Raw genomic sequence first — 27,465 nt, 5'->3', positions numbered from 1 at the left:
TCCCACATTAAAGAATGGAGAAAGGGGGGAAAAAAAACCCACAGACATGGTGCTATGATCTTTATTCAATTAAATGACCTTACAACTAAGAAACAGAAAACATGCTTTTAAGAAACTAATAGCATAATCTCATCCCATTGCACTTTTTAAAAAGTATATTAAACTTTAAAGCCATTCAAAGGCAAGGGTCTAGGAGAAAGTATTTTCAACAAATCATTTTTTAAAGAAAAGAAAAAGAACTCTGAGAAGAAAACCTGTATATGCTCAGGATTAATATTGACCTTTTAAGGCTAAAGTCCATGGCAGCATTTAGCCATCTAGATTAGAAAGCTTTGAGAATCAAATGCAACCTTCCCTTGGTCATAAGAGCACTACATTTAAATTTTAGTTCTGGCACATGAAATTTCTTCCCAGGGAGGAAAAATTTCTTTTGAAAACTTTCTGATTTTAGACCTAGAACTTTGAGAAGTTCCTGATCTGGGGCACTTTTGTCACTAATTTTCAAAGTTGTTTTCTCCTTCCTTTTTATTATTATTATTTATGGCTTAAGGTTTTCTGTACAGGAATGATGAGGGGTTCAAGTCAAAGTGCTGAATTTTGTTTTTAAAGAAAAACAACTTTCAAAATAGTTTTTTCAAAATCCTAATTACACTTGTTAGTAAATAGGATACGTGTACATTCATTTTTCAGAGAAGGCACTATGACATCCTGATTTACAACAGCTTTAAGGAGCCTGGACGATCCTCTAGATGAAAGATATCCCCCTTATTACTCTGAACGTGGGAAACTCTCAGCCAGGGTCTCTGGCGGCAGACCACCTATCGTGAGCCTTCGGTAGAAACTGTCTGTCCACTCGCCTCCAGACAATACTGAATTGCACTTCCCCATCACATGGAGCGGTCTCCCTCGCTGGTCTCTGAGCCACCTGCAATACTGTCTTATCAAAGTGGTGACTCCAGGGCCACAACCCAGACCCCCTGAGGCAATCCCTGACATAAAGCTAGGAATCTGAATGTTTTTAAACAAGCCTCCCAAGTAAGTCTTATGCACTCCAAGGCAGATGAGAGCCACTACCCAAATCGTAACTGTAACAGGACATAAGAACACTATTCAATTGCAGCAAATGGTCTCATACAATGGACTTCTTAAAGTGATTTTTAAAAAATCACTTATATACATGGTTTGTACTTTCATGACTGAAGCTTGTCTTCATTATGCCCTTATTCCTTGACTAAAATTTTGTCAGATCGAAATGTAAGCCAGAAAGATGTAGCCCATTCTGGCTACCTTACATGGTAGCCATCCTAAATCACCCTAAATTACATTTCAATAGTTCTATTGGGGGGGGGGGGGGGCGGGGAGAAGTCCTATGAAGATTTCCATATAAATTATTAAAAAAAAAAAAAAACTCTAGGAAAAAAAATAAAATGTTTATGAGCCAGGTAGAACACTGGATATGACCTAAGGAAACACACTGCCAGTAACAAGGCAGTTTATTTGTTTGCCTAACTTCACGTTAAAAGAGAAAGAACAGATAAAGCAAAACAGTATTCATAGACAATTTTACCAAGTATAAAGCAGGCATTAATACACAAACCTCCACAGAACAGACTTCTTGGCATACTGCTAAAATACGGTAGGACTCCAAAAGATGCTTCCCACCATACACGATCATGAGATTATTCGTGAAAGAATTGAAATTCTGACTCTATGATTTTTACCATAAAAAGCTAAATGGAAGTATTAAAAAAAAATGAAGAAACATTTTTCCCTGAAATGAATACTTTTCATCGAGATTCCGAAAACCTCCTTTTATACGTTAACAGGAATAGGCCCCGTGTAACCATCTGAAATGAGGACACAAAAATCGCCTGTGCGGGAAGACTGGCCAGGGATGGCAGAGAAACATGGCCAAGCCAACGCTTTCAGTCTGAACTACCCCTCCTCAACAACGTCTCCGACCCACAAACTAAAGGCTGAGGAAAGTTAAGAGGTAAAAGACATTCCTTTCAACCTGATTATAAATCTCCCCAGGACTATTTAAAGCCAGCAATGAGAATGCATCTTGTATCGAAAAAGATGATATAAAACCATCAACTTCCTGTAAAAATAGGCCAAAGAAAACTCATGAAGGATCCTCATTGAGAAAAACTTTATAAACACGCTCCAGAGGCACAGTAAGTTAATAAAAACAAAAATAATAAGGCTTCCCCAGGGTAATTAAGCCAAATTATTTCTTTAAGGTCAAAACAGAAATGGTGACTTAAACAGTTAACTAATCGTAAGACTGCACTAATCACACGATATATTTATTTTAAAATTTCTAATACTTTAGGATTAAAATAAGTTTTAGACACATCATCCTTTTCTCATTAAAAGCATCGTTCTAGACAATTATTCTGAAAACTATAAATGTGCTTCTACAATGCATTAAAAGCCAAGTATCTCAACATGTGTAAGGCCTTTCGCTAGTAAGGACAAACCTTCAGGAAAATGAGGGGCCACCTGATATGCACCAAAATTTCAAAGAGAAGCTTTCGATTTAATAGTCAAAACTAAGCATCACTGATATGCAAGTAGACAGTTTTCAGAACAAGCTGGAACTTTCCTAAAATTTAATGGCAACTGAAAAAAATAGCAAGAACTTCAGGATAAGACGGTATATAAATATGGAAACATGTAACATGCTTGGAACTAGTTCAGGACTTATAAAAATGCTTCAGTGGTGAGGGATCAAAGAAATAAAAAGAAACTTCCTTGATAAAGAGATTACATGCCACACGAGACTTCTTTGTGCCTTCCGTTCAGACTTCACGTATATAGAACCTACACTTGGATTTGGCCTAAGCCTTCCCTATCTCCCCCCAAAACAAAAAATCTCTTAAGAATTAAGGCTCTCAGACCTGAATGTTTATATAAATACTTTCAGGCAAGTTTTATGAAGTTTTAAAATGTACAATTCACCATTATAAATCAAAGGAAAAGGCAACTAATAGATAAAGTGTTTTTTACCACACAAGGTAAATAAAGGTTTCGTGGATACTTCTAGATACTGTCCACATTTGGGTAGGACTTTGGTCCCTACTAAGCCAAAGCTATTTTAAAGCTACCAACTAATCAAGTGAAGTTAAATAAAGGATGAGTCCCTAAACAAAACTGACAATGTTAGTAGCTTCGTTATTAAAAATCTTAGTGCCCAGGAAAAGACAAATGGTTTAGATAAAGACCTGATTTACTGCTAGGCCACAAGAACAGGACATCAACTAAAGGCAGTAACGTTTGGTAACGTGTTTCCTCTAATCCTTAATAAAGTTCCGTTCTTATGCAGAACTCTTGAAAAAACAAGGCCTCTCAAATGATAACCGTGAGTTATATAGAATACATATATGCATACAAACCTACAAACAGTGAATCTGACCAAGGCACAAGTTCAAGTGACTTATCAGAGGTCACACGGTTCACTTAAACTCAAGCTTTTTTCTTAAAATATCAAGCTCACTCCTCTTATGATGAGCCACTCTGGCTTTTCAAGGCATGTTTGCTTCTTTTCTAGAAAGAAGCTATAGGAATGAAGGCAAAAATAAAATAAAAGTATATCCCACCAAAACTGTTAGCCTGTCAGGTAAAAGACTGGAAATTCCAGGGTACGGTGGATTTCAACGTGATACAATCTTCCCACACTATATGGCAAACAGGATTCTCTAATATCATAAGATTTTAAAAGTGTAATGGCATCGTTTTCAGCCTTTTGTTCCGAAACTTTTGCAAGTTTTGTAAACTGTTTAAAAAGAGTAAGGTATAAAAAGAATGGACAGGTTTCACCCCAAAACAGCATCTTCCATGAGGTTATCCTCAATCCCCTCCCTATCATGTCCTCAAAAGCCTGGATTCAATCTTAAAAGGCACGAAGTGGCACATTCAGGATTTAAAACCACATTTGCATTTTCTCCTTTCGCTTTCTCCCCCTTTAAAGTGCACAAAGCAGAGTAACAAGGAAATAGACACAGGCTTGGATCTATATCAGCAAGGAAAAGAAACGCTTCCAACAGAAATGGAAGTATGATGTAAGAATTTGAAGCCACGGGAAAGGTCTGTTCATTTATTACTGCTGAGTCTCAGCTCTTCCCGGATGATTCCCAGATCTGTGTTCCTCTGGACCTGGACCTGTGGCCGTGGCAGAAACCCAGAAATCGGTAGGGGCTGGCTGCGTTCTCGTTGGATCCTCTTGTGAAGATGCTACTGAGCTTTTTTATCCGCGGGTGGCCTCCCAACAACCGCTTCCCTCACAGCGGCCTGAGTGGAATTACCCATATGGGATGTAGCCTGCAAAAGTCCATTTGTTCAAACACGTAAGTTAATAAAATACAACACAGCGCCGAGAGAGTAAGACCGCGGAGACAAACTTTCAGACATCTCGTTCTACAGCACGGGTATGTTACAGAAAATGGGGAAATGAAAACACAGGTGTTGGGGGAGCAAGTGGCAGCAGCAGACCCCCAAGAGAGCCCACTGAGCCCCTGCTCTGTGACTGTATGTAGCAGGGCGGGCAGCTCTCCTGGCTTCTCACAAGCTTCTGACTTAACCGATCTGTTCATTCTACTCAGAAAAAGAAATCAATCAGGGTCTCAAGTATCTGTAAATCTGGAGGTCACGTCAATGTTAAAAGCCACTGCTTGTTGAAAGATCTGAAGTGAAAGAGATGCCATCCATTAGAACTCAAAACAGAAAATTTTCAAAGCTCTTGATTTTCAGGGAAGCAAATTAACCTCAGATCAGGGAGAATCACAGGAATCGTCTGAAGAGCATGTGGTTAGAAGTTTCCCATGATAAACACAGTATGTCCAAGTTGAAACTCTGTTTGCATTAGAGGAGAGTTTTTAGGCATGAAAACAAAATAATAGGATTAAATATGAATATCCTCAAGAAGGATGATACAACATAATGTCTATCAAAAAAACCCAAAACAAAACAAAAAGCCAGGGGAAGTTTCTCACGCCTTCTTTCACTAGGAAACTCTTTCAAATGGAAATACTTTACAATAAAAGCACAAGCATCCGTCCCTTATCAACCCTCAGCCTTGTCAGCTGGCACCACTTACCTGCTCTAACACGTACGCTGCACCAGAATCAATTGCTCCGCCCAGCTCACGATATTGACCAGAATACCTGATGTATCCCCACGTGAGAAGGGCTATTAACAGCAGTCCAACCATGCAGTTGAACAGCTGGGCCACAACCTCAAGACCAACAAAGCCAGTGAGGCCTGAGGCGATGTACAAAGCCACAATGCCTGTGAAAAGCACTGCGGGGGTTCGGAAGGTGCTGAAGACATTCTTGCTACCATTGTGTTTGCAGAAATTCTCATACAGTTCGTTGATTTCCTCCTCTAGCTCCTGCTGATAGCGGAGACTAAAATCCTTCCCACCCATCTTCTTGGTCTTCTTAAAATGGTCCAGAGCAAGTTGTTTGAATTCACAGTGCTTCTCCTCTAGAATGTCTGGAGACAAATAAGGTTTCTCTCCTCCACAAACCTAACAAGAATAAAGACATAGGTGTTGAAGATGACTTCGAAAACAGGTGCCCAACGAAACAAGTGAAAACACTGCAAAAGAATGTTTTAAGATATTAGAAATGAACTGTAAAATGGTGACCAAGACCAATAAAGTCTGGTTTCACCTCCTCTGAAAAGTGCACTTACATAACCAGGGTGACACTGATCAGTGACAGCAACGACACCGTAAGAAAGCCTTGGTTAGAAATGGTAATAACTGGAAGACCCCTATTACCCAGGGGACCTGAACACAGCTTTGCTGCCTCATCACGTTAAGATACGGTAAACAGGGTGAGGTTGGGCTTCCGAAGGCAGCAACAGGCCCAGGTTATATAGATCTTTCAGAAGACGACACATGCCCAACATACCTCCTCCATGTTGTTGTAATAGATGTCTTTGGCAGACGCCGCAGCTGCTAAATTGTTGGCTTCAGCAGTGGCCTTTTAAGAAAGGAAAGCATAAACTATGGATCCTTCCTCTTTTAACATTCTTCCACCATCTCCTCTCACCCTATCCCCGTTCACTTTTTTATGATCCTTCTGCCATTATTTAGGTTCCCATATAGCCCTATTTATAAAATAAAATATAACTTTTCTTCCAAATTTTCTGCCCCAAAAGTTCTTATATGTAAGAATCTTATCGTAAAGTAAACTTCTAAAAATATCATTCCCTTTGCTTCAATTTTAAATGTTAAGAAACAGATAAAAGTCAAAAAAGGGAAAAATTTATCTGTATATGAATCCCAAGCTCTGGCTTCCTTTGTGAAAATGTTTCGCTATTAAAGAAATAAACCTTTGGGGGCGCCTGGGAGGCTTAGTCAATTGAGTGTCCGACTTCGGCTCAGGTGATGATCTCGCAATTTGTGAGTTCAAGCCCCGCGTCAGACTCTGCTGTCAGCACAGAGCCCTCTTCAGATTCTCTGTCGTTCCCCGCCCCACCCCTCCTTATGCACACATGCTCTCTCTCACTCTCAAAAAGAAACATTAAAAAAAAAAAAAAAAAAGGAGGGGGGCCTGGGTGGCTCCGTCGGTTAAGCGTCTGACTTCAGTTCAGGTCATGATCTCGCGATTCGTGGGTTTGAGCCCCACGTGGGGCACTGTGCTGACAGCTCAGAGCCTGGAGGCTGCTTCGGATTTTGTGTCTCCCTCTCTCTCTCTGCCCCTCCCCTGATCACACTCTGTGTGTCTCTCTCAAAAATAAACAAACATTATAAAAATTTTAAACAACAACAAAAATAGAAGAAACATTTGGCAGTAAATTACCTTATGTTATGCACCTGAAAGTCAGAAATTATATATTTTAATGAAATTACATCTTGAAAATACCAAAATATTGAAAATAAAAATCTCTGAAAACAAAAAACCTGACTAAAGAAGTATGTCAGGATTTAGTAGACCACAGATAACAGGAAAGTAATTTGTCTAAGATGAGTGGGCCCGGCCTACCAGGCGTAATAAAAAAACAGTGCTGTCCCCGGGATGTCTGGTGGGAAGACCAGGGGAGATCCGTTCTGCTTTAACTGTACCACCAGAATACACACAAAAAACCCAGAAGGCAGTCACACTCCCATTCTCATATATGGGTCACCAGTAACCAAACAGGATCACTTAAGAGGTCAAAGAAGTGCTCACCTGAAGCATGGACTTGGGATGAGGCAGATCTTCTCCTTGGTAAATTTTAATATATGCCTTAGGATATAAACGTAAAAAGAACTATGAAAAATGCCATTCTGTCACATTCAGTCACATTTTAACTTTTTAAAAGTGACCATACAACTGCATTTTCCTAAAGACCTAGATCAACACCCAGGAATTAGCAAAAACACAACACACCTTTGAGTGCATGTTAGCGTATTTTGAGTTAACTGAAAGTAGCTCTCAAGCAGCACGAGCCTACCAAGGCTAGGATTCCCACCAGATTCCCCATGCACACTGGCCTCACCACTGCCTGTGGGCACAGTGACCATCCGCCTTGAGGTAGTCGTGTCACATCTAGGTGCCGTCTCCTCCTACTCACAGCAACTTCCTAACCACCTCCTGTCCACACCATCTTCCTTGAGGAACAATCTTCCTTTAGCCACAGTAATTACTCCTCTAAGAAAGTGCAAAGAACATTCATTTGGTTCCTAGACCGATACTGCCACCCAGTGGCCCGCTCCTGGAAGGACCCCGAAGGCTCTGAAAATGCCTCTCACCATCTCCCCGTGAAACTTTCCCCCTTCAGCTTTAAAATAGTGAAATTCAAAGTTAGTTTACAGCCTAGATCAGTTTCACCAAAAATCACATTATTTTGATAATTAAAACCCATATTTACCTTAAAATACTCCAATAGCCCCCGACAGGTGACTTTTGAGCCATTGATCTCCTTTTCCATTAAATTAGCCGGGTTTAACACAAATGGAATCAGGGTCTGCAACTGCTCTTTGAACTCACTGGCAATATCTGTTCATGAGACCACGAAGAAGCAGACAATAAGCGAAGCAGACTTACTCAACCAAGCTGAGCATAAAATGTGATCTTCATAGTCTGTTTTAACATCTGTTAGTTGAAAGTGAAGGGAGGGGGTCCCAACTGTGTCTGACACTCTCTGCCTATGACCAGGCTGCTGTCGGACCTCTGTCTAAATGTACCTTCACCGTCTCCTTCCCTCCCTTCTCAGGATTGTTTGCGGGTTTTTTTTTTTTTAAGTGTATTTGTATTTATTTTGAGAGAGACAGAGAAAGAGGGAGAAGGAATGAGCGGGGAAGGGGCAGAGAGACAGGGAGAGAGAGAATCCCAGGCAGACACGAAACTCCACGCTGAGCCCAAACGGGGGCTCAACCTCATGGGCCTGAGCCAAAATCAGGAGTTGGACGCTTAGCTGCCTGAGCCACCCAGGCACCCAGGAAAGGATTTTCTAAAATACGACTTTAAAAGTACTTCACAAGAAGCAAAAACAATATAACAGCAGGGAGGGGGACAAAACATAAGAGACTCTTAAATACAGAAAACAAACAGAGAATTGCTGGAGGAGTTGTGGGAGAGGGGATGAGCTGAACGGGTCAGGGGTATCTACTCCTGAAATCATTGTTGCACCATGTGCTAACTAACGTGGAGGTAAATTATAAAAAATAAATAAGTTATAGAAAGTAAAGAATGCAAAAAAATACATAATAAACCTTCAAAAATAAAAATAAAAGTTCTTCAAAAAATCAAAAGTGAATGAATTCAACCACATTAAAACTAAGGCACCATTAAAAAAAAAAAAAAAAAAACAAGACACAGATGGGAGAATATATGTGCAACACATAACCAACCAGCAAAGCTTCATATCTTAAAATACACATACAGGATCTATGCGTTGCATAGAAAGACAAGCCCCATCTAAAACTGAACAACAGGCATAAGAAGGAACTGCAGAGGAAAGGAACCATGAAGGAAACATGAATGTAACTAAATACATGAAAAGATATTCAATCCCATGAACAATCAGAAAAATGCAATTTAAGACCATAATGACATATTATTCTATATCACTAATTTGGCAAAAACTAGAAGTCTGAAAATACCAGGCACTGCCAAGGATATGGACCAATGGGAACTTCTGTACACACTGATGAAGGGAGCATAAACTGGAACTACACTTTGGGAAACGATCGGCATTATCCAGTTGAGGGGAAAATACACAGATTCCAACATCCAGTAGTCTTGCTCCCAAAGCACATACCCTCTGGAAACTCTCATTTATCCATATATACCAGATTGTGCATGGCAGCACTGTTCATAATAGCAAGTAACTGGAAGAGCTTTTATTTCTATTGAGAATAAACTGCGTTATATTCACAGAAGGCACAATTATGCACAACGAAAGTGAATGAACTAGAACTACATGCAATGATACAGATAATGTCAGAAATAAAACACTCAATGAAATGCAATGCATACTGTTTTTAATAAGTCAAAATTAAAGAAACTTGGCAACAAACTGATTCAAACACAAGCAATAGTTGTTGTTGTTTTTTTTAATTCAAGGGTAGAATAAGCAAAATTTAGAACAGTGGTGAATTCTGTGGGGAGGCAGGGAGATGGGATAGGGAAGAAGCACACAAATGCGGAAAACAGTACTGGTAATGTTCTAGACAAGAATTGGCAAACTACAGCCCTTGGGGGCAAATACGGCCTGCAAACTGTAATTGTAAATAAAGTTTTATTGCAACACAACCATGTCTTCACTTATGCATTGTCTATGGCTGCTTTCTTGCTACAACAACAAAGCTGAATAACTGTATGGCCCACAAAACCTACAGTATTTACTATCTGGTCCATCACAGAAAAAACTTGTCAATTCTGGTTCTAGATATTAAGTTGGGCAGTAGGTTTGTGATGTTCATTATATGATGTACTAAGCCTTATTTATATAAGTTCCATGTATTCTTTTACATGTGTAATACTGCTACATTCTTTGGTAGTTAGGCCAAGCTTTCTTCTGTACTGGTTCATCAGCTGATCTCCTTTTCCCCTACTAGGGGCCTGTTTCTTAGAATACAGTCACTCTTCACAAACTAAATAAACATGCTATCCTTATGTGTACTAAATTCTCCAGTTTGACTTTTTTTTTTTTAAGTGTATTGATTTATTTCAAGAGACAGAGAGAGAGAGAGAGAGAGAGAGAGCGCGCGAGCAGAGGAGGGGCAGAAAGAGAGGGAGAGAGAGAATCCCAAGCAGGCTCTACATCATCAGCACAGAGCCTGACGCGGGGCTCGAACTCACGAACCGTGAGATCACGACCTGAGCCTTACCTGACTGAGCCACCCAGGCATCCCTGTTTGTCTTTTTATAACATGCATAAAACTATTACGTACTCAAACCGACACCATTTTTCTTTGGCAATTTCTTTTATTCCTCCAAATTTTAAGGAGTCGTTCCCCAATTCCAGAGGTCTAATAAAATTAAATTTTTCCCCATGCTTTAATTTTTATAATTTAACTTTGTAATCTATCTAGAATTTATTTATGCTTCATAAATTGAAATCTACATGGCATTTCTCTGTAAATAGTAATAGGTACTTCTCATCTCCACCAACTCACATCCCATCTTAAATAGCTGACCAATTAGAAAATCTCTTGACATCGAAAAATTGTTTAGGTTTATAAATCTGTCCTACCAAAAAGTAAATTGGTACCGATCTCCCATCCAAATACTCTTAATTCTATATTCTCCTCAGGATGGCGCCAAAGTATGGCCTATGCAAACGTTAAAAAGGGATCAATCCCCACATTACATATTGATTAGTGGCTTAATGTATGATAAAGGTGACATTTCAACTGGTGGGGCAAGCTGGACTATTCTATAAATACTTTTGGAACAAATGAGCCGCCGTTCAGAAGTAAGATGAATCTAAATTGGATCATAAGTTATAATGTGAAAGATGAAACTGCAAAATTTCGAGAAAAAAATGGGACAAATTCTTCATGACTTGAAGCAAAAAATGCCTAAAATTGTGCGTATACTATGCTATTCTGTGTATACAGTATTCATATCTGCTGGCACAGTCTAAAGAAAACTCTGGAAGCCTATAAAAATGGAAGACAGACTTTTCACTGAATACTTTTTAATCCTTTTTGAGATTTTAAACATGTGAATGTATCACGTATTCCAAAAAAAAACCTTTTTTTTTTTTTATGGCTTCAACTTTTATCATACTGGAAGACTAAGGGCTTCAAAAATATTTCACTCAAGGAACTGGCACAATCTAGACACCACAGCCTGTTCCTAAACCCAGTTTTACCCAGATTTAAAGACCCTTAAGCATTAATGCTTCTCTGAAGGCTGTACCAAAATACTAGTTTTAGACTCAGAATAGACAAGAATGGTCTCCTGATAATCTCAAAATCTCGTGCTGTCAAAAAAGACAGTGCCCTTTACAAACTCTTCAGATTAATTTCTAGCTAAACAACTCCGTGGTGGGGCACCTTGGTGGCTCAGTCCTCGATTTCGGCTCAGTTCATGATCCCAGAGTCACAGGATCAAGCCCTGAGTCGGGCTCCATGCAGAGCATGGAGGCTGCTTAAGATTCTCTTTCTCTCTCTCCCTCTGCCCCTGTAACCTGCTCATGCTCTCTAAAATAAACTTAAAAAACAAAAACAAAACAAAACTCAGTGGTTACTGCATTAAGTCTCTCTGCTCTAGAAAATACAAAGATGACAGTTTTCTTTATGGTGATGACACAGTCATCTGTGTCTGATGAAAAGGGTCTTAAAAGTGAGCTAATCTAGCCAACAGGAAGCAGCAGCAGTTAAGCAGTAATTACACCAAAACTAAGATTGTGTTTGGCAAGTGTTCACCTCTGAATAAATGGTCATTCTTTAAAAATAAATAAAACAGGGGCGCCTGAGTGGCTCAGTCGGTTAAGCAGCCGACTTTGGCTCAGGTCATAACGGTCTGTGAGTTCAAGTCTCATGTCAGGCTCTGTGCTGACAGCTCAGAGCCTGGAGCCTGCTTCAGTTTCTGTCTCCCTCTCTCTGCCCCTCCCCTGCTCACACTGTCTGTCTCTCTCTCTCTCTCTCTCTCTCTCTCTCTCTCAAATAAAAAATAAACATTAAACAAAAATTAAAAAAAAAAAAAAAGATCCTCCTATGGATTAGGCCTAACTGCTCTCAAGCTAATGTCTTTCTCAGGTTATATGGAATAGGGCAGCAGGATCTCAACCAAGTCACTGCACAAGGATATACTTGAGAAAATACAGCAACTAGGCATTTTCTTTAACTCTGAAAAGTACATCAGCTCTATTTACAGGTCCCCCACAGTAAAGTGTATGTGGTTCTCAGCCAAGCACCTGCCAAATACTCCGAGTCACCATTTGCAATTTAGCATCCAATTTATGCTTCACTCAAAACCCTTCTTTTAAACACCGTTTAGATTTCCTAAAATTACAAAATATCTGTCTCCAAAGCTACGAAGTACACAGACCTTTGCAGAGCTAGTAAGAATTCTTTGGGAACAATCCTAATGACTATAGTTCCTGAAACAGACACACAAGGGCAGATTATAAACATATTGTTGAAGTAAAGCAAAAAAGGAATTTTTTATTTTTCAGATCTTTTCTTAAAAACATAATTATAAATACTATTTTGGAATAAATAGGATCATACAACATATGCTACTGTGCAATCTTTCTACATTTAATAATATGTCATAGACAACTATGTAAATACATACAGATCCATCTATCTACCTTAACCTTTTAGAAGACTTTTAATAACTTTTTTAAATAAGCTTTTAAAAGTGCAGAGGTACTAGGGTGCCTGGGTGGGTCAGTCAGTTAAGTGTCCATCCAGCGCTCGATCTTGGCTCAGGTCATGATCTCACAGTTCGTGGGATCAAGCCCTGAATCAGGCTCTGTACTGTCAGCCCAATGTTTGGGATTCTCTCTCTCCCTCTCTCTCTCTCTCTCTGCCCCTCCCCTGCTCGCCCTCTATCTCTCAAAATAAATAAATTTTAAAAAATAGTTTTAAAAGTGCAGATGTACCATAATTTCACTAACTCCTCAAAAACACCCATTTGTTTCCAATTATTCCCTGTTATGCTACAGTAATATATATCCTTGTCCATACATCTGCTTAGTTGAAATTCTGGATCAAAGGACATAAACATTTAAAATTTTGATACCGACACATAAAGACTGAATCTGTACCAATAAATTTGCACTTTGTTAATTATTTTGCTGCTACACATATTTTTATGAGTATATACTGACCATTTGCATTTCTTCTTTGGGGACTTGCCTTTTCACGTAAGAGAGGAAGATTTTAACCTTATAAATGTGTTTTGAACATCAATGGTGGATGAGGGAACCAAATAATAATCATGAGGCTAAAAGTTGCTTATACAGAATTTGTTCCCTATTTTATAAATATATGAAAATTAGCACACTGAATACTCAGTGGTAAGCTGTTCATAATTTTTAAATACATACAGGGTTGAACAGTACCCCCCCAAAATGCATATCCTCCTGGAATCTCAGAATGTGACCTTGTTTGTAAATTACATACATAACTAGTTGAGATCCTACTGGATTAGGGTGGAACCTAAATCCAAACAGTGGTGTCCTTACCAGAAGAGAGAACACACAGAGATACACAGAAAGAAGGCAGCCATGTGATGACAGAGCCCGGAGTGACACAGCTACAAGCCACGGGGTGCCCAGGCTTGCCAGCAAACCCCAGAAGCTAGGAGAGAAGCACGGGACAGATTCCCCCTCAGAGCTTCCAGAAGGAATCAATGCTGACACTATGATTTTGGAATTCTGGTCTCCTGAACTGTTAGGGCAGTAAATCTCTGTTGTCCTAAGCCACCAGTTTGTGGTACTTTGTTACAGAAGTCTTAGGAAAGATACAATACACAAACCCAACAGCGATACAAAATTTCAAAGCTCAGGGCTACAAAACAGTTAAAAGAAACTTTTCCTATTTCCTAGAATAACATAATGAAAGTGATGAATTTTAAAACAGAATGTTTTAAAATGTTAAAATGCTTGAAAATACCGAGGAATGCCATTCTGTATGTTTATCCCCGAAAACGTGGGACCACCCTGAGGCAAGCCCACTCCCTCCTCAGATTCCTCATTTAGGAATCCCCTGGGCACCTCCTCGCCCAGTGAGGACCAAACCAGAGTTTAGCTTTGGTAAAAGTATGTCTAATAATAGAGTATCACCACCCAAAAGGAACACATCACCTACACACCCAACTTTCTCTACACGCTCCACTCAGAAAGTACCTGTTACTGCTTTTCAAGTAAAAGGTTCTAGCTCCAAACTTGGATTTCTGAATTGCCATCTAAGAGGCTCTGAAGTCTCCTGCTCAGGAAAGCTGCCAACCACATAAAAATACCACACAGGGACAAACAGAAGATAAAGCCTCTCAAACTCAGTTCCTTTAGCAGTATTAAGACCAGCTGGAATGTAAATCTTAAGGTGAACAAGTATATTAACGTTCTTGGATCAAATAAGTCCAATAAATTGAAAATGATGCATTTTGTGTTTAATATGAGGCCATGAAAAACTTCCACTTCAAAAGTTCTCCTGGTAACTAAACATTATATACCCTCTAAATTATTTCCTCAGGTCGCCTGGGTGGCTCAGCTGATTAAGCATCTGACTCTCTGATCTTGGCTCAGGCCATGATCTCAGGGTTCATGACATGGGAGCCCCGTGTAGGGCTCTACACTGATTCTCTCTCTCTCTCTCTCTCTGCCCCTCCCCTACTTGTGTGCTCTCTCTCTCAAAATAAATAAATAAATAAACATTTAAAAATAAAAAAATAGGGGCACCTGGGTGGCTCAGTCAGTTAAGCGTCTGACTTCAGCTCAGGCCATGATCTCACAGTTCATGAGTTTAAGCCCCACATCGGGCTCTGTGCTGACAGCTCAGAGCCTGGAGCCTGCTTTGGCTTCTGTGTCTCCCTCTCTCTCTGCCCCTCCCCGGCTCATACTCTGTGCCTCTTTCAAAAACATATAGAGGGGCGCCTGGGTGGCGCAGTCGGTTAAGCGTCCGACTTCAGCCAGGTCACGATCTCGCGGTGCGTGAGTTCGAGCCCCGCGTCAGGCTCTGGGCTGATGGCTCAGAGCCTGGAGCCTGTTTCCGATTCTGTGTCTCCCTCTCTCTCTGCCCCTCCCCCGTTCATGCTCTGTCTCTCTCTGTCCCAAAAATAAATAAACGTTGAAAAAAAAAAATTTAAAAAAAAAAAAAAAAAACATATAGAAAAAATTTTTTTAATAAAAATAAATAATTTCCCCCAAAATAACAGAAAAACTTCTATTTTAGCACAATATGACTCTGGGGCAAAAAGATTCTAGATGTGAATCTCTACCCCATCACTTATCAGCTGAGTACTTTGAGCAAGTTACTTAACTCTCCTAAGCCAGTTTCTTCATCTGTGAGATACAGGAGAGAATATCTGCATATGGAACCACCGGGAACAGTAAGTGTGAAAGTGAACTACCACAGCACTGGTTCTATGGTCTGAATGTCTGTGTCCCTCTCAAATTTGGTATGTTTAAATCCTAACCTCTAAAGACGGTGGTATTAGCGGGTGGGGCCTTTGGGAGGCGGTCAGGTCACCAGGGTGGAGGAGCCCTTGTGAAGGGGACTAGTGTGCTTACACAAGAGACCTCACAGAGCTGGCTAGTCCTTCCACCACAAGAAGGAACCAGAGGCCTGAGAGCAGGAAGACAGCCCTCACCCGACTGTGCTGGCACTCTGACCTTGGACTTCCACCCTCCAGAGCTATGAGAAACAAATTTCTGTTGTTTACAGCCGCTCAGTATACGGCATTTTGCGACAGCAGCCCAGACAGACTAATGGCGGGGAACATGGCTGAGCCTCTAAAAATGGCAGCTATTTCCATTCCAACTTTACCAGGAACCTGAGAAGCTCAGACACGTTTATAAACAAAAGTGCTAGTTTTACACCTGTGTAAACGGAGGGCTAGCCATTAAATGAGTCAACGTCTTAATGAATAAGGAACAAAAATAAGATAATGGAATCCAAGAGTCCCGACTCTAATTTCTCCAAGCTGCCATCTAGGCAACACCTCCTGATAATCGCACGTGACCCGGCATCAGGTTTTGCCATAATCACAAAGAAGATGAAAACAAACAGCCAAGCCATGCATCATGTTACCATCCTTTGGCAACTTAATTTTACTTGATAAGTATTAGCTAACCAACGTTTACTCTTTTATTTTAGTACTGCTATCTCTTGTAAGCCAGTAATTACAACACGTCTCTTAGAAAGACATCAATATTACCACCACCATTTCAGATGGAAAAATTAAGGTAAACTCTGATGGTCACAGTACAGCAGATGTAAAAACTAAAGTAGACTCTAACTACCATTCTTTCTAAGAAAACATACTATTCCTCTTAAGCATTCTCTGGACTCGTAACTGATATTTTCTGGTCACTGGTTCATTCCAAAGCTCACATCACATGTCTAGAATAACGTGACTTGTGACACACCTTTCAATTTCCCATCAAAGTCAGGGCTTGTGGCCACCTGGAGCCCTGGATGCGGCAGGAGAAAGCAAGTGACGTTGGAGAAGCATGAGTGAATGTGATTTCGGACATTCTGAATTTCTTCATGCTGATGTTCTTTTACCTGCCAACGAAGACCAACAATTTACAAAAGACCAGTTGTGTTTCTGCACTGGGAACCAATGGTACAGGACAAAGGAGAGAAGATATCCCAACTCTGATGCATCAGAGCAGCCTATGTTTTGTCCAATGAAGAAACTCAGGACACTAGAAGCAATAAATGCATACATTTGATTAACCATGGCCTGTCTCCTTTAGCCACTCAAGAACATGTACTGAAGACTTTCTTTTACAAAAAAGAGGATTGCACAATACTGGAGAAGAACAAGGGAAGGTTTGCTCGTGGGCAGAAGGAGGATGTAACTAGCTAGTAGCGATTGACAGAGGACTCCTGTATTTTAATTTTGGAGAACAGGCTAAGCCGGTTTATATCCACCCCAAAACAAGCAAGAACTGTGAATAAGAACAACAGAACAAAAGTTCTGAATATGACATTCTAAAGGCACATGGAGAACCTGGTGTAAAACATGAAATGGAAATTACAGTCAAAGCTCGGGCCTTTGCCAGGACAGTCCTTCTCTGCAGTCTCTATGCATTACATACCCAGGCTCTGTGCTCTCACATAAGCACTATTAGTGTGCCGATATCTGTAAGTATTTAACACTTAAATTTTCTATAATCTGCTTTAAATACAATAACTAAAGGCAAATGAGAACGTTATCAAGACATGTAGGTAACTCCTCAGAAGACTGCATTTCTATTTACCTGCAGGCGCTTATCCAAAAAGGACATTCCTCCCTGTAGTCCGTAGCTGTATTCATAGGGGAAACTCCAGTCTCGAACCAAAAACATCAGTGTCTATTTAGGAAAAGAGCAGAGCATGTCACAAGGCTGCATAAATGCATTTTCAAAATAACAACTGAAATACTTCTTTGCATAATGCCAGCTTCTTCAAAGGGAGCAACAAAATGTGAAGGATGTATTTCTTCCGTAAAGTCTTAGGAACCTTATAAACACTCAAGGACACGTAAAAGCCAAATGTGTGGTCACTAGGGGCGCCTGGGTGGCTCAGGTGGTTGGGCATCCGACTCTTGACTTCAGCTCAGGTCATGATCTCATGGTTCGTGAAATGGAGCCCCATGTCAGCTCTGTGCTGACAGTGTGAAGCCTGCTTGGGATTCTCTCTTTCTCAAAATAAATAAACATTTTAAAAAACATATTAAAAAACAAAACAGGGACTCCTGGGTGGCTCAGTCAGTTGAGTGTCTGACTTCAGCTCAGGTCATGATCTCGCGGTTCGTGGGTTCGAGCCCCATGTCGGGCTCTGTGCTGACAGCTCAGGGCCTGGAGCCTGCTTCGGATTCTGTGTCTCCCTCTCTCTGTTCTTCCCCTGCTCACAGTCTGTCTCTCTCTCAAAAATGAACAAAAATTTAAAAAAAACTTTTTTAAACAAAACAAAACAAATGTGAGGTCACTATAACCTATCTGCTGTTTTTGTTCCCATGGGTTCATAAGAGCAGAAGGAAGAAATTGATGAGAAGATGTCAAATCTGGGGCTGTGCTATAAAGACAAGTATAAAGAATGGAGTAAAGGACAAGAAAACAACATGGTAGCAGCTAATCATAAAATCAGATCTACTTTAAATGTTAGAAAGGAAAACTAAACATCAAAAAAAATTTTTTTTTTTTTTTTTTTTTTAACACAAAAGGAGCGCCTGGGTGGCTCAATTGGTTAAGCGTCAGACTTCGGTTCAAGTCATGATCTCGTGGTTCATGGGTTCAAGCCCCGCATCGGGCTCTGTGCTGACAGCTCAGAGCCTGGGGCCTGCTTCGGATTCTGTCTCTTCCTCTCTGTCTGTCCCTCCCCTGCTTACAGTCTGCCTCTCTCTCTCTCTCAAAAATAAACAAACACTAGAAAAAAAATTTTTTAAAAGAAAAGAAAACTAAATTAAGTAATACTTAAAGCTCCTCTAATCTCACTGAGGCTACTATGCATTCTCACCCTCATGAAACAATTAACTAAAGCAGGGGCCGGAAAACTTTCGTAAAGGACCTAAGAGTAAGTATTTTAGAAGTATTTAAGTATTTAAGAAGAAGAGGCTGTGGACAAATAAGTGTAGCTGTGTTCCAATAAAACTTTATGTAAAATTTAAATGCCAGTGTCCACAGCTAATTTACACATCATGAAATATTATTCCTCTTTTGAGTTCAATCATTGAAGAATATAAAAACCACTCCTAACTCACAGGTCTTATAAAAACAGGCCGCTAGCCTGATTTGGCCTGTGTCCTGCAGCTGGCTGATCTCCAAACTGAAACAAAGACATGAATTACATTATAGTTAACACTCTACCTGGAAGGGTTTTTGGAAAATTTCATCCATTGCCAGACGACCATATTCTGTGAAGAGCTTTGAAAAAGAAAAGTTAATGGCTTGTTAGGCCAAATTATTTAAAGTATTTCTATGGGTATTCTTTAGCAAAGAACTCATTTAACAGACTCAATACTACTCATATGAGACCACAGTTCTACGGCTTCAAAAACTCAGAGAGCCAGGAACCTTACAATAACCTGTTATTCCTATCTCACATCCCATATCCCAATTCATTAACAAACCCAGAAGCCAACCACTCACAGCTTCTATGTGGCTTGGAATATTACACAGCTTCCTAACTGGCCTCCCTGCCTCACCCTTGCTCCGCCCCCCAGACTATTCTCAATACAGCAGCCTGGGTGGCTGTGCTTTGAGAAGTTAGTTAGATCACACGATGCCTCTGCTTAAAACCCTCCAACCTAATCGTATAAAAGGCAGCCCCTTACGGTGAGATCTGGCTACACTGGCCCTCCTTGCTCTTCCTCCAGCACGCTGGGCACAGTGCTTGCCTCAGGGACTTTGTTTCTGACTCCTTGTGCCTACAATGTTCTCCCCCCAAATAACTGCACAATCAGTTCCCTCACTTTTTACAGTCCAATGGCTCCTTCTCAAAGAAGACATCCGGACCACCTACTGAGAGGATTACAAGTCTCCCCACAATTCTTCCTACCCCGTGTCTTTCAAATATTTTTCCTTAACCCACCTCACTAGGCTACACACCACACCTTTACTTACTTGGACAGTGCCTGCCTTCACTACTAGCAGATACACTCCAGGAGGGCAGGAATGTCTGCCTGTTCTGGGCACTGTCTCTCAGGCAGCGGGAGGAATATGGGGCCAGGAGCATATAGGGCATGCAAATGACCAAATGAGCAAATTCTCTACGGTCAGGGTTTACACGTCCATTTATGTCTATGTCCTTATGAAGCCTCGCACTAAAAGTACAGCAAAACGGGGGCACCTGAGTGGCTCAGTCAGTTAAGCCTCCAACTCTTGACTTCAGCTCTGGTCATGATCTCACGGTTTGTGAGATCGAGCCCCACGTCAGGCTCTGCGCTAACAGCACGGAGCCTGCTTGGGATTCTCTCTCTCTCTCTCTCTCTCTCTGCCCCTCCCCTGCTCACATTCTCTCTCTCTCTCAAAATAAATAAATAAACTTGAAAAAAACAGTATAGCAAAATGAAGTTTAGAAGTTATAAATTCACAGGACAAAGAAGATGAGAACTGATATGGCAGCAAAGAGTTATCAAAAATACTCTGGAAGGAAAACAGACAAATGAAAACTGTCTCAAGTGTTGGCTCTCTCTGCCTTAAGTTGTCTGTGACAGGCAGGGGCCAACAAGAAAAAAGCAGATTCTCTCAGCAGAATCCCTGAAAGGCTCAGAAATGAGAAGCACCAGTCACCATGTAGGAGGGGGGTGAGGGAACGGGACTAACAACTAAAGAAACCGTTGAAAGTCTTTGGAGACAGCACCTTTTGGAGCACCTAACCTCGCAGATCCCGCTTCCTCCCCGCGCTCCAGACCCTCTATCTGCCCACAGAAGATGGGAAGTGTACTATCTGGAGGGGATAAACTAGAAAGAATTTAGACTTTGATACCGAACTCAGCCAAGAGGAGTAAGTCCCCTACTTTACCGGAAACGGGCACTTCAGTCAAGGTCGACATACTGAACAGTGAAGTCTCCTTAGCCTGTCGCCCTGCTGGAGCCACAGTAAGCTTCTACCCACTCGGGCAGGGGTTTACAGAACTCTTCTCTGGGGACACTCATAGCCCAAGAAGAACAGTCTGCAAATACAGACATTTCGGGGTTGCAATAAAATATCCAATAATCTTGCTCAGTCACCTCACTGTCCAAACCAGTGCACAAGGCTCGCCCTCTCGCCAAAGGTCCCAGTCAGATTTTTAATAACTCATCTTTTTTTTTTAATTTTTTTCAACGTTTATTTATTTTTGGGACAGAGAGAGACAGAGCATGAACGGGGGAGGGGCAGAGAGAGAGGGAGACACAGAATCGGAAACAGGCTCCAGGCTCTGAGCCATCAGCCCAGAGCCCGACGCGGGGCTCGAACTCACGGACCGCGAGATCGTGACCTGGCTGAAGTCGGACGCCAACCGACTGCGCCACCCAGGTGCCCCAATAACTCATCTTAAATACACATGGCCAAGGACCAGACCTCTGAGACAAGCTTCCAGAAGAAAGACAAAAACTCATGTCCTTCATTCTAGAACATCATCTTACATTATCCCTTTTATAATTTCTTTCCCTCCATTTTCTCTTTTACTAAAACACCTATCATTAATAACAGGTGCGACCTCTCCTGAACTGATGCTCAACGTTTCCTTTTTTTGCTGTGCCCTCCTGTTCTCCTTCTTCTCCACCTCTCCCTCTCCTCTCTTCTTCCCTCTTTTCCCTCCTCTCTCCTCCCCACCCCCCTGCCCTTCTCTCTCTGCTTCACTCCCTCCCTCTGGTCTAATTTCTACTCTGTTCTTTCATTCAACCTACCAGCAAGAGTTTCTCCAATTTGGCGTCTAACTCCTTCTCTACAAAAGTTTCCGTTTTTGCTGCCACAGCTTTCATTTCCAGGAGCTTTTGTTTTCTGAATGTTGCTTCTTAACAGCATCCAGTTTTTTCTTGGTTGCACGAGCTGCAACATCTTATCTTTCTGAGGATGCGGGTTTACAAAGAATGAAGAAAAAGCCCACACTAAGGTACATTACCATGAAAATTCATGCCAACAATAAGAAGATCTTAAAAGCTTCAGACAGAAAAAGGTCACATACAAAGGATCAGGAATCAGATGGTGTGGGACTTCAGCAGCAACACTGGAAGCTGGAAGGCAATGAAGCAATGCCCTCAATTCTAAAAGAAAATTATTTCTATCCTATCATTAATCCTAGGATAAAATTAAAATATTTTCAGACTTACAAGAACTCAAAAAAGTGATCTGCTATACATCCATTCTAACCTTTCTCAGAAAAGCTAGTGAAGAATGTCTAGAATTAAGGAGAGAATAAACAACAACAACAACAAAGGAGAGAATAAACAAATAAAAGGTTAAATAGGATTCAACTGCAAAAGGAATTGAAAAAAAATCCCAGGCCCTGATTTCAAGCTATATTACTGTTTTGTAATAAACATTGTATGGTATTGGTATAAAACCAGACATGCAGATCAATGGAACAGAACAGCTCTCTGTTCTCCTAGAAATAAAACCACATATAGATGATCAATTAACTTTATGACAAAGCAGCCAAGAATATACAATGAGGAAAAGACAGTCTCTTCAACAAATGGTGGTGGAAAAACCGGACAGCCACATGCAAAAGAATGAAAGTGGACCACTATCTAACACCAGACACAAAAATTAACTCCAAATGGATCAAAGACTTAAAACTTGAAACCCTAACACTCTGTGAAGAAAACACAGGTGGTAAGCTCCTTGACATCAGTCTCGACAATTTTTTGGATTTGGCAACAAAAGCAAAGGCAGCAAAAGCCAAAATAAACAAGTGGGACCACACCAAACTAAAAAGCTGCACAGGAATTAGAAATATACTAACAACATGAAAAAGCAACCTACTAAATGAGAGAAAATAATTTAAAATCATGTATCAGATGAACGGTTAATAGCCAAAGTATATAAAGAATTCAGGGCACCCAGGTGGCTCAGTCAGTGTCTGACTCTCAATTTAGGCTCAGGTCACGATCTCATGGTTCACGGGTTTTTTAACAGCTTGGGATTCTCTCTCTCCTTCCCTCCCCTCCCTTTCTCTCTGCCCCTCCCTCCCCCACACTCATTCTCTCAAAATACATAAAAATAAACATTTAAGGGGTGCCTGGGTGGCTCAGTCAGTTATGCATCCAACTTTGACTCAGGTCATGATCTCACGGTTTGGGAGTTCAAGCCCCGCATTGGGCTCTCTGCTGTCAGCACAGAGCCCACCTCAGAGCCTCTGTCTCCCTCTCTCTCTGTCCTTCCCCCACCAGCGTACAGGCATACACTCTCAAAAATAAATAAACATCAAATTTTTTAAAAAAGAAATAAGCATTTCTTAAAAATTAAAAAATTAAATAAATTAAAAAAATTTTTAAATAAAAAAGCATTTATATAACTCAACAGCCAAAATAACAAAAAAAGAAAACACAAACAACACATGCCCACAAAAACCATAATCCAATTAGAAAATGGGCAGAGAATTTATACAGACATTTTCCCAAAGACGATATACTGATAGCCAATGGGTACATGAATTATTCATGTTCACCATCAATAATCACCAGGGAAATGAAAATAAAAACCATGATATATTACCTCATCAGTGTGATGAATGAATGTTTATCAAAAAAGAAAAGAAATAATAAGTGTTGGCAAGAACGTGGCTAAAAGGGCACCCTTGTCCACTGTTGGTAAGAATTTAATTGGTGCATCTATTATGAAAAACAGTATGGAGGCTCCTCTGAAAATTAAAAATGAAACTACTATATGATCTAGCAATTCCACTTCTGGGTAATTATCTGAAGAAAGCGAAAACAGTAATTCAAAGAAACATATGCACCCCCACGGTCAATGCAGCTTTAGTTACAATAGCCAAGATATGGAAGCAACCTAAGTATCCACCCATGTTTGAGTGGATACAAAAAATGTGGTGCAAAATTCAGTGGAATATTTATTATTCGCCATAAAAAAGAAGGCAATCTTGCTGTCTCCAACAATATGGATGGGCCTTGTAGGCACTGTACTGTTTTACTAAGACAAAGACAAACACTATGTGATCTCACTTGTATGTGGAATCTGAACAAATTTAAAAACAAGCGTATGGATACAAAGGTGGAGCGAGGGTAGGGGAAAGAAAGTGAAGGGGGTTAAAAAGTATAAACTTCCAGGGGCGCCTGGCTGGCTCAGTTGGTAGAACATGCGACTCTTGATCTCAGGGTTATGAGATTGAGCCCCATGTTGGGAATAGAGATTACTTAAAAATAAAATCTTAAAAAAAAAAAGTATGAACTTCCAGCTATAAAATACATGTCATAGGGAAGCAATGTACAACATGGTGGCTATAGTTACTAATATGGCATTGTATATTTCAAAGCTGCAAAGACATATCATAAATGTTTTCATCATGAGGGAAAACATAATAAAATTTAAAATGAAAGAAAGAAAGAAAGAAAGGAAGGAAGGAAGGAAGGAAGGAAGGAAGGAAGGAAGGAAGGAAGGAAGGAAGGAAGGAAGGAAGGAAGAAATTGACAGTGGGACAGCTGTGCACCAGGCCTAAAGGAGGCAGTCCAGGGGAGAGGAGGAGAACACTGCGACCAGGAATTCCCAAGGGGAAAAAAGAAAAAAACAAAACAAAACACAAAACCAGAGCCTAAGTGTGTAGATCATACTGAGAGGTTTTAGGAGTCTATCCCTTGAGATACATTAGTGAGAAGCACACAGAACACTAAACTAATGACGACAACAACAAAAAAACAGGTAATTCATTACAAGAAATGCAACCATAATTCACAAGAAACGTCAGTGATGAAAACATAGAAAAATACCCATACAATAAGGTAAATACAAATACATTTTTAGCTACAACTTGTGACCTACCTATTGGAAGGACAAGGGGAAGGAAGCCAATGGGTGAGGGTGGGAGAGTGGTAAAGATGCTAAATCCTAATTCTGCACAAGAAGCTATGACTATTTCAATTGTAATAATCCAGAAGGAACAGTATAAGCATGTTCTTTAAACATTCAGAAGCAAATAGCAGAAGACACAGCTCAAAGCACAAGTGGTTGCCTCTGGAGAACGAACTAGGAGGTCAAAAGAATGTTCTTTTTTATTATGAACACTGCAATTCTACTGACTTTTCCACTATGTGTGTGTGTGTATAGTATATATACATATGTGTATGTATATACATTATTTTGTGCATATACATTATATATATATTACTTTGTCAAAACAATAAAATGATACTTAAAAAAAGAAAGCACCTAAAACATATAAAATACTACATATAAACAAGACAAAAACACACATACAAAACTGTACAAAACCCATGATCTCTCCTACCTAATTCTGAAATCCAACAAGTTCTGAAAACCCAAGTTAGGTGGCAAACTCATTTGGAGGAAAACCTGCCTTGAACTGATGTGAGGCTTTTTCTAAGCTTAATATTTGTCCCATTTCATCTCTCAGACATACCTTTCACTGCAGAAATAGTAAAATGTTTTATTGGGAGGTATTACCTGAATGTCTATTACTGTCTTCAACCTCATGCTCATATGCATCATATTTCTCTATCTAAAATCCAAAAAATTTAGGAGTGCCTGGGTGGCTCAGTCGGTTGAGCATCCGACTTTAGCTCGGGTCATGATCTCGCGGTTCATGGGTTCAAGCCCCATATCGGGCTCTGTGCTGACAGCTCGGAGCCTAGAGCCTGCTCCAGATTCTGTGTCTCCCCTGCCCCTCCCCCGCTCTCTGCCCCTCCCCTTCTCCCACTCTGTCTCTCAAAAATGAATAAATGTTAAAAAATATATATTTAAAGTCCAAAAAATTTCAAATTCCAAAACACACATAGTCTCAAAGAGTTTGCATAAGGCATGTGGTCACCTTACCTATTTTCTACAGGGATATATATATGCTTACAAAGAAAAAGAACAGAAAGGATACATTCAAACCTGATCTGTGTGGTGAAGGAGGAGTTCAATCTATCCAAGGTGTCCAATTTTTTGCAAGAACATCATTTTTTTAGAACATCATTTCTAATGTCATAAGGAATACACTTCACTTTTAAGAATAAAGAAACTACTACAGTGACAGATAATGTATTACTATTTATAGAGCTAAATTCAGCCTCTATGAAGACGGCATAGAGTGAAGAAAGCATCTCCACCAGGAAACGTTACTGGAAACGGGGTCTTCACAGAGGTGATCACGTTAAGACGAGGTCATTAGCGTGGGCCCTAAGCCAATATGACTGGGGTCCTTATGAGAAAAAGTAATACAGACACGGGGAAGAATGCAAGGTGAAGACAAAGAGACACACGGAGGGAAGACAGGGGCAGAGACCGAAAGTCTACAAAGCCAAGGAATGCCGAGGACGGCCAGAAGCGAGGAAGAGGCAGGAACGGACTCTTCCCCACAGGCTCAGAGAGGGTATGGCCCTGTGGACAGCTGGACTTCTACTTCCGGACTCCAGAACCGTGACCCAATAATTTTGTGTTGTGTGAGTCCCCTCGTTTGCAGTCCTTGGCTACAGCAGCCCTCACCCGTCACCCACGCCTACTCGTTTATGACCTCTCGCTGACCGGATGGACACAATCCACACACAATGACGTCTGCCTCAAGCATTACTGTGTCTACAGCACCGGGTGCACCGCCTCACACGAGGTAGACATTCAGAAACGTGTGCGGAAGGCAGGAGTCTAGAGAGGAATCCGTTTCAGGGGAAAAGGTGTCCAACTCAAGTTTTGACAGACGCGTTTAAGAACAACAGCTCTCAACCACTGAGTCGCGGCCCCGGTGCAGAAACACCAGTCACCAGGTACAGGCCAAGGTTGAGGAAGGATGTTCTTTGCTTTTTACAGGACTATAAATTAGAATTAACTCCAGGTAATCCCCATAATAAATGACACCCTCATTCCTCTGTATGCCAACGTGTTTTCTTGAACGTCAATGGGACAGGTGGAATCAGAAAGACATGCTAAGAATTGCATCCCACTCTGGAGTCGCCACGGGACAGTATTTTACAGGACGAACATAGAAGGACCGCTGCGTGGAGAATAGAAGACCGCGAGTAATTAACCGTAGGTAGTGACAGTAATGATAAATAATGGCTCGCAGTTATTAAGCACATACTCTTTTCCAGGCACACAAAGCTACGCATTTTACAAACACGGACTTATTAAGCCTCACCTGGATTACTACAACAGCTTCACAACCGGCCTCACTGAATGCACGCCTGTCCCTAAAAATCTATCCCAAATGCAGCAGCCAGAGCGACCCTCTGCTCACCTAACATCACTACTCTGCTCAACACACGGCTCCCACCTCCCCCAGAGGAAGAGCCCGAGCCCTTGCAAAAGCCGAGCATCAGCAGGACCTAAATGCCTCGCTGACATCATCGCTAAGCCTCCTCCTGTCACACTTCCCAGTCCCAGCCACTGGCCTCCTTGTTGCTCTTCAGTCCTGCCAAGCACCCTCCACCCCAGGTCGTCTTGCTGCCCCGTCTCCTACACCACTACTCCCCACCCCCCAAGATGTAGCTGCAGAACTTACTCGCCCACTTTCTTGGGTTCCGTGCTCAACTCAGTAAGGCCTTGCCTGATCACCCAGCAGTAACAGGACCGGACCTCTGTGAGCCAAAAACTTTCCCCCACCATTCAATCTATTGCTATAACTACTCAGCTGTAAAATTTTTCTTAGTCTCAAAACTTTTAAATGATACACTATGACATTAAGACTTTTATGATGAATATAT

At 40.9% G+C, this 27,465-nt stretch overlaps 1 protein-coding gene and 1 long non-coding RNA gene across 3 annotated transcripts in view; both read right to left on the bottom strand.

Annotated features, from left to right (window-relative positions):
- Positions 1-47: 47 nt before the first annotated feature.
- ATL3 (atlastin GTPase 3) overlaps positions 48-27,465 on the bottom strand; it is a 49,442-nt gene continuing 22,024 nt past the window's right edge. For both annotated transcript variants that reach the window (XM_086677113.1, XM_086677112.1), the window contains exons 6-13: positions 18,973-19,029; positions 17,386-17,478; positions 16,546-16,684; positions 7,864-7,991; positions 7,182-7,238; positions 5,919-5,990; positions 5,099-5,530; positions 48-4,323 (exon numbers count right to left, since the gene is read on the bottom strand). In XM_086677113.1, coding sequence (XP_086533239.1) covers positions 4,237-4,323; positions 5,099-5,530; positions 5,919-5,990; positions 7,182-7,238; positions 7,864-7,991; positions 16,546-16,684; positions 17,386-17,478; positions 18,973-19,029 — 1,065 coding nt within the window. In that variant the 3' untranslated portion in view covers positions 48-4,236. The remainder of the gene's footprint in view (positions 4,324-5,098; positions 5,531-5,918; positions 5,991-7,181; positions 7,239-7,863; positions 7,992-16,545; positions 16,685-17,385; positions 17,479-18,972; positions 19,030-27,465) is intronic.
- On the bottom strand, positions 21,132-27,461 carry LOC147576405 (uncharacterized). Its single transcript, XR_015240756.1, has 2 exons — positions 21,922-27,461; positions 21,132-21,825 (listed from the first exon to the last, which is right to left on the bottom strand). It is a non-coding gene; the product is annotated as an uncharacterized LOC147576405 (long non-coding RNA).

The sequence above is a fragment of the Puma concolor genome, chromosome D1 (genome assembly GCF_028749965.1).
Source record: "Puma concolor isolate L17-30 chromosome D1, mPumCon1.1.hap2, whole genome shotgun sequence".
NCBI classification, from domain to species: domain Eukaryota; kingdom Metazoa; phylum Chordata; class Mammalia; order Carnivora; family Felidae; genus Puma; species Puma concolor.
Note: the sequence above shows the minus strand (reverse complement) of the source record. Positions and strands in the feature narration are given on the sequence as shown.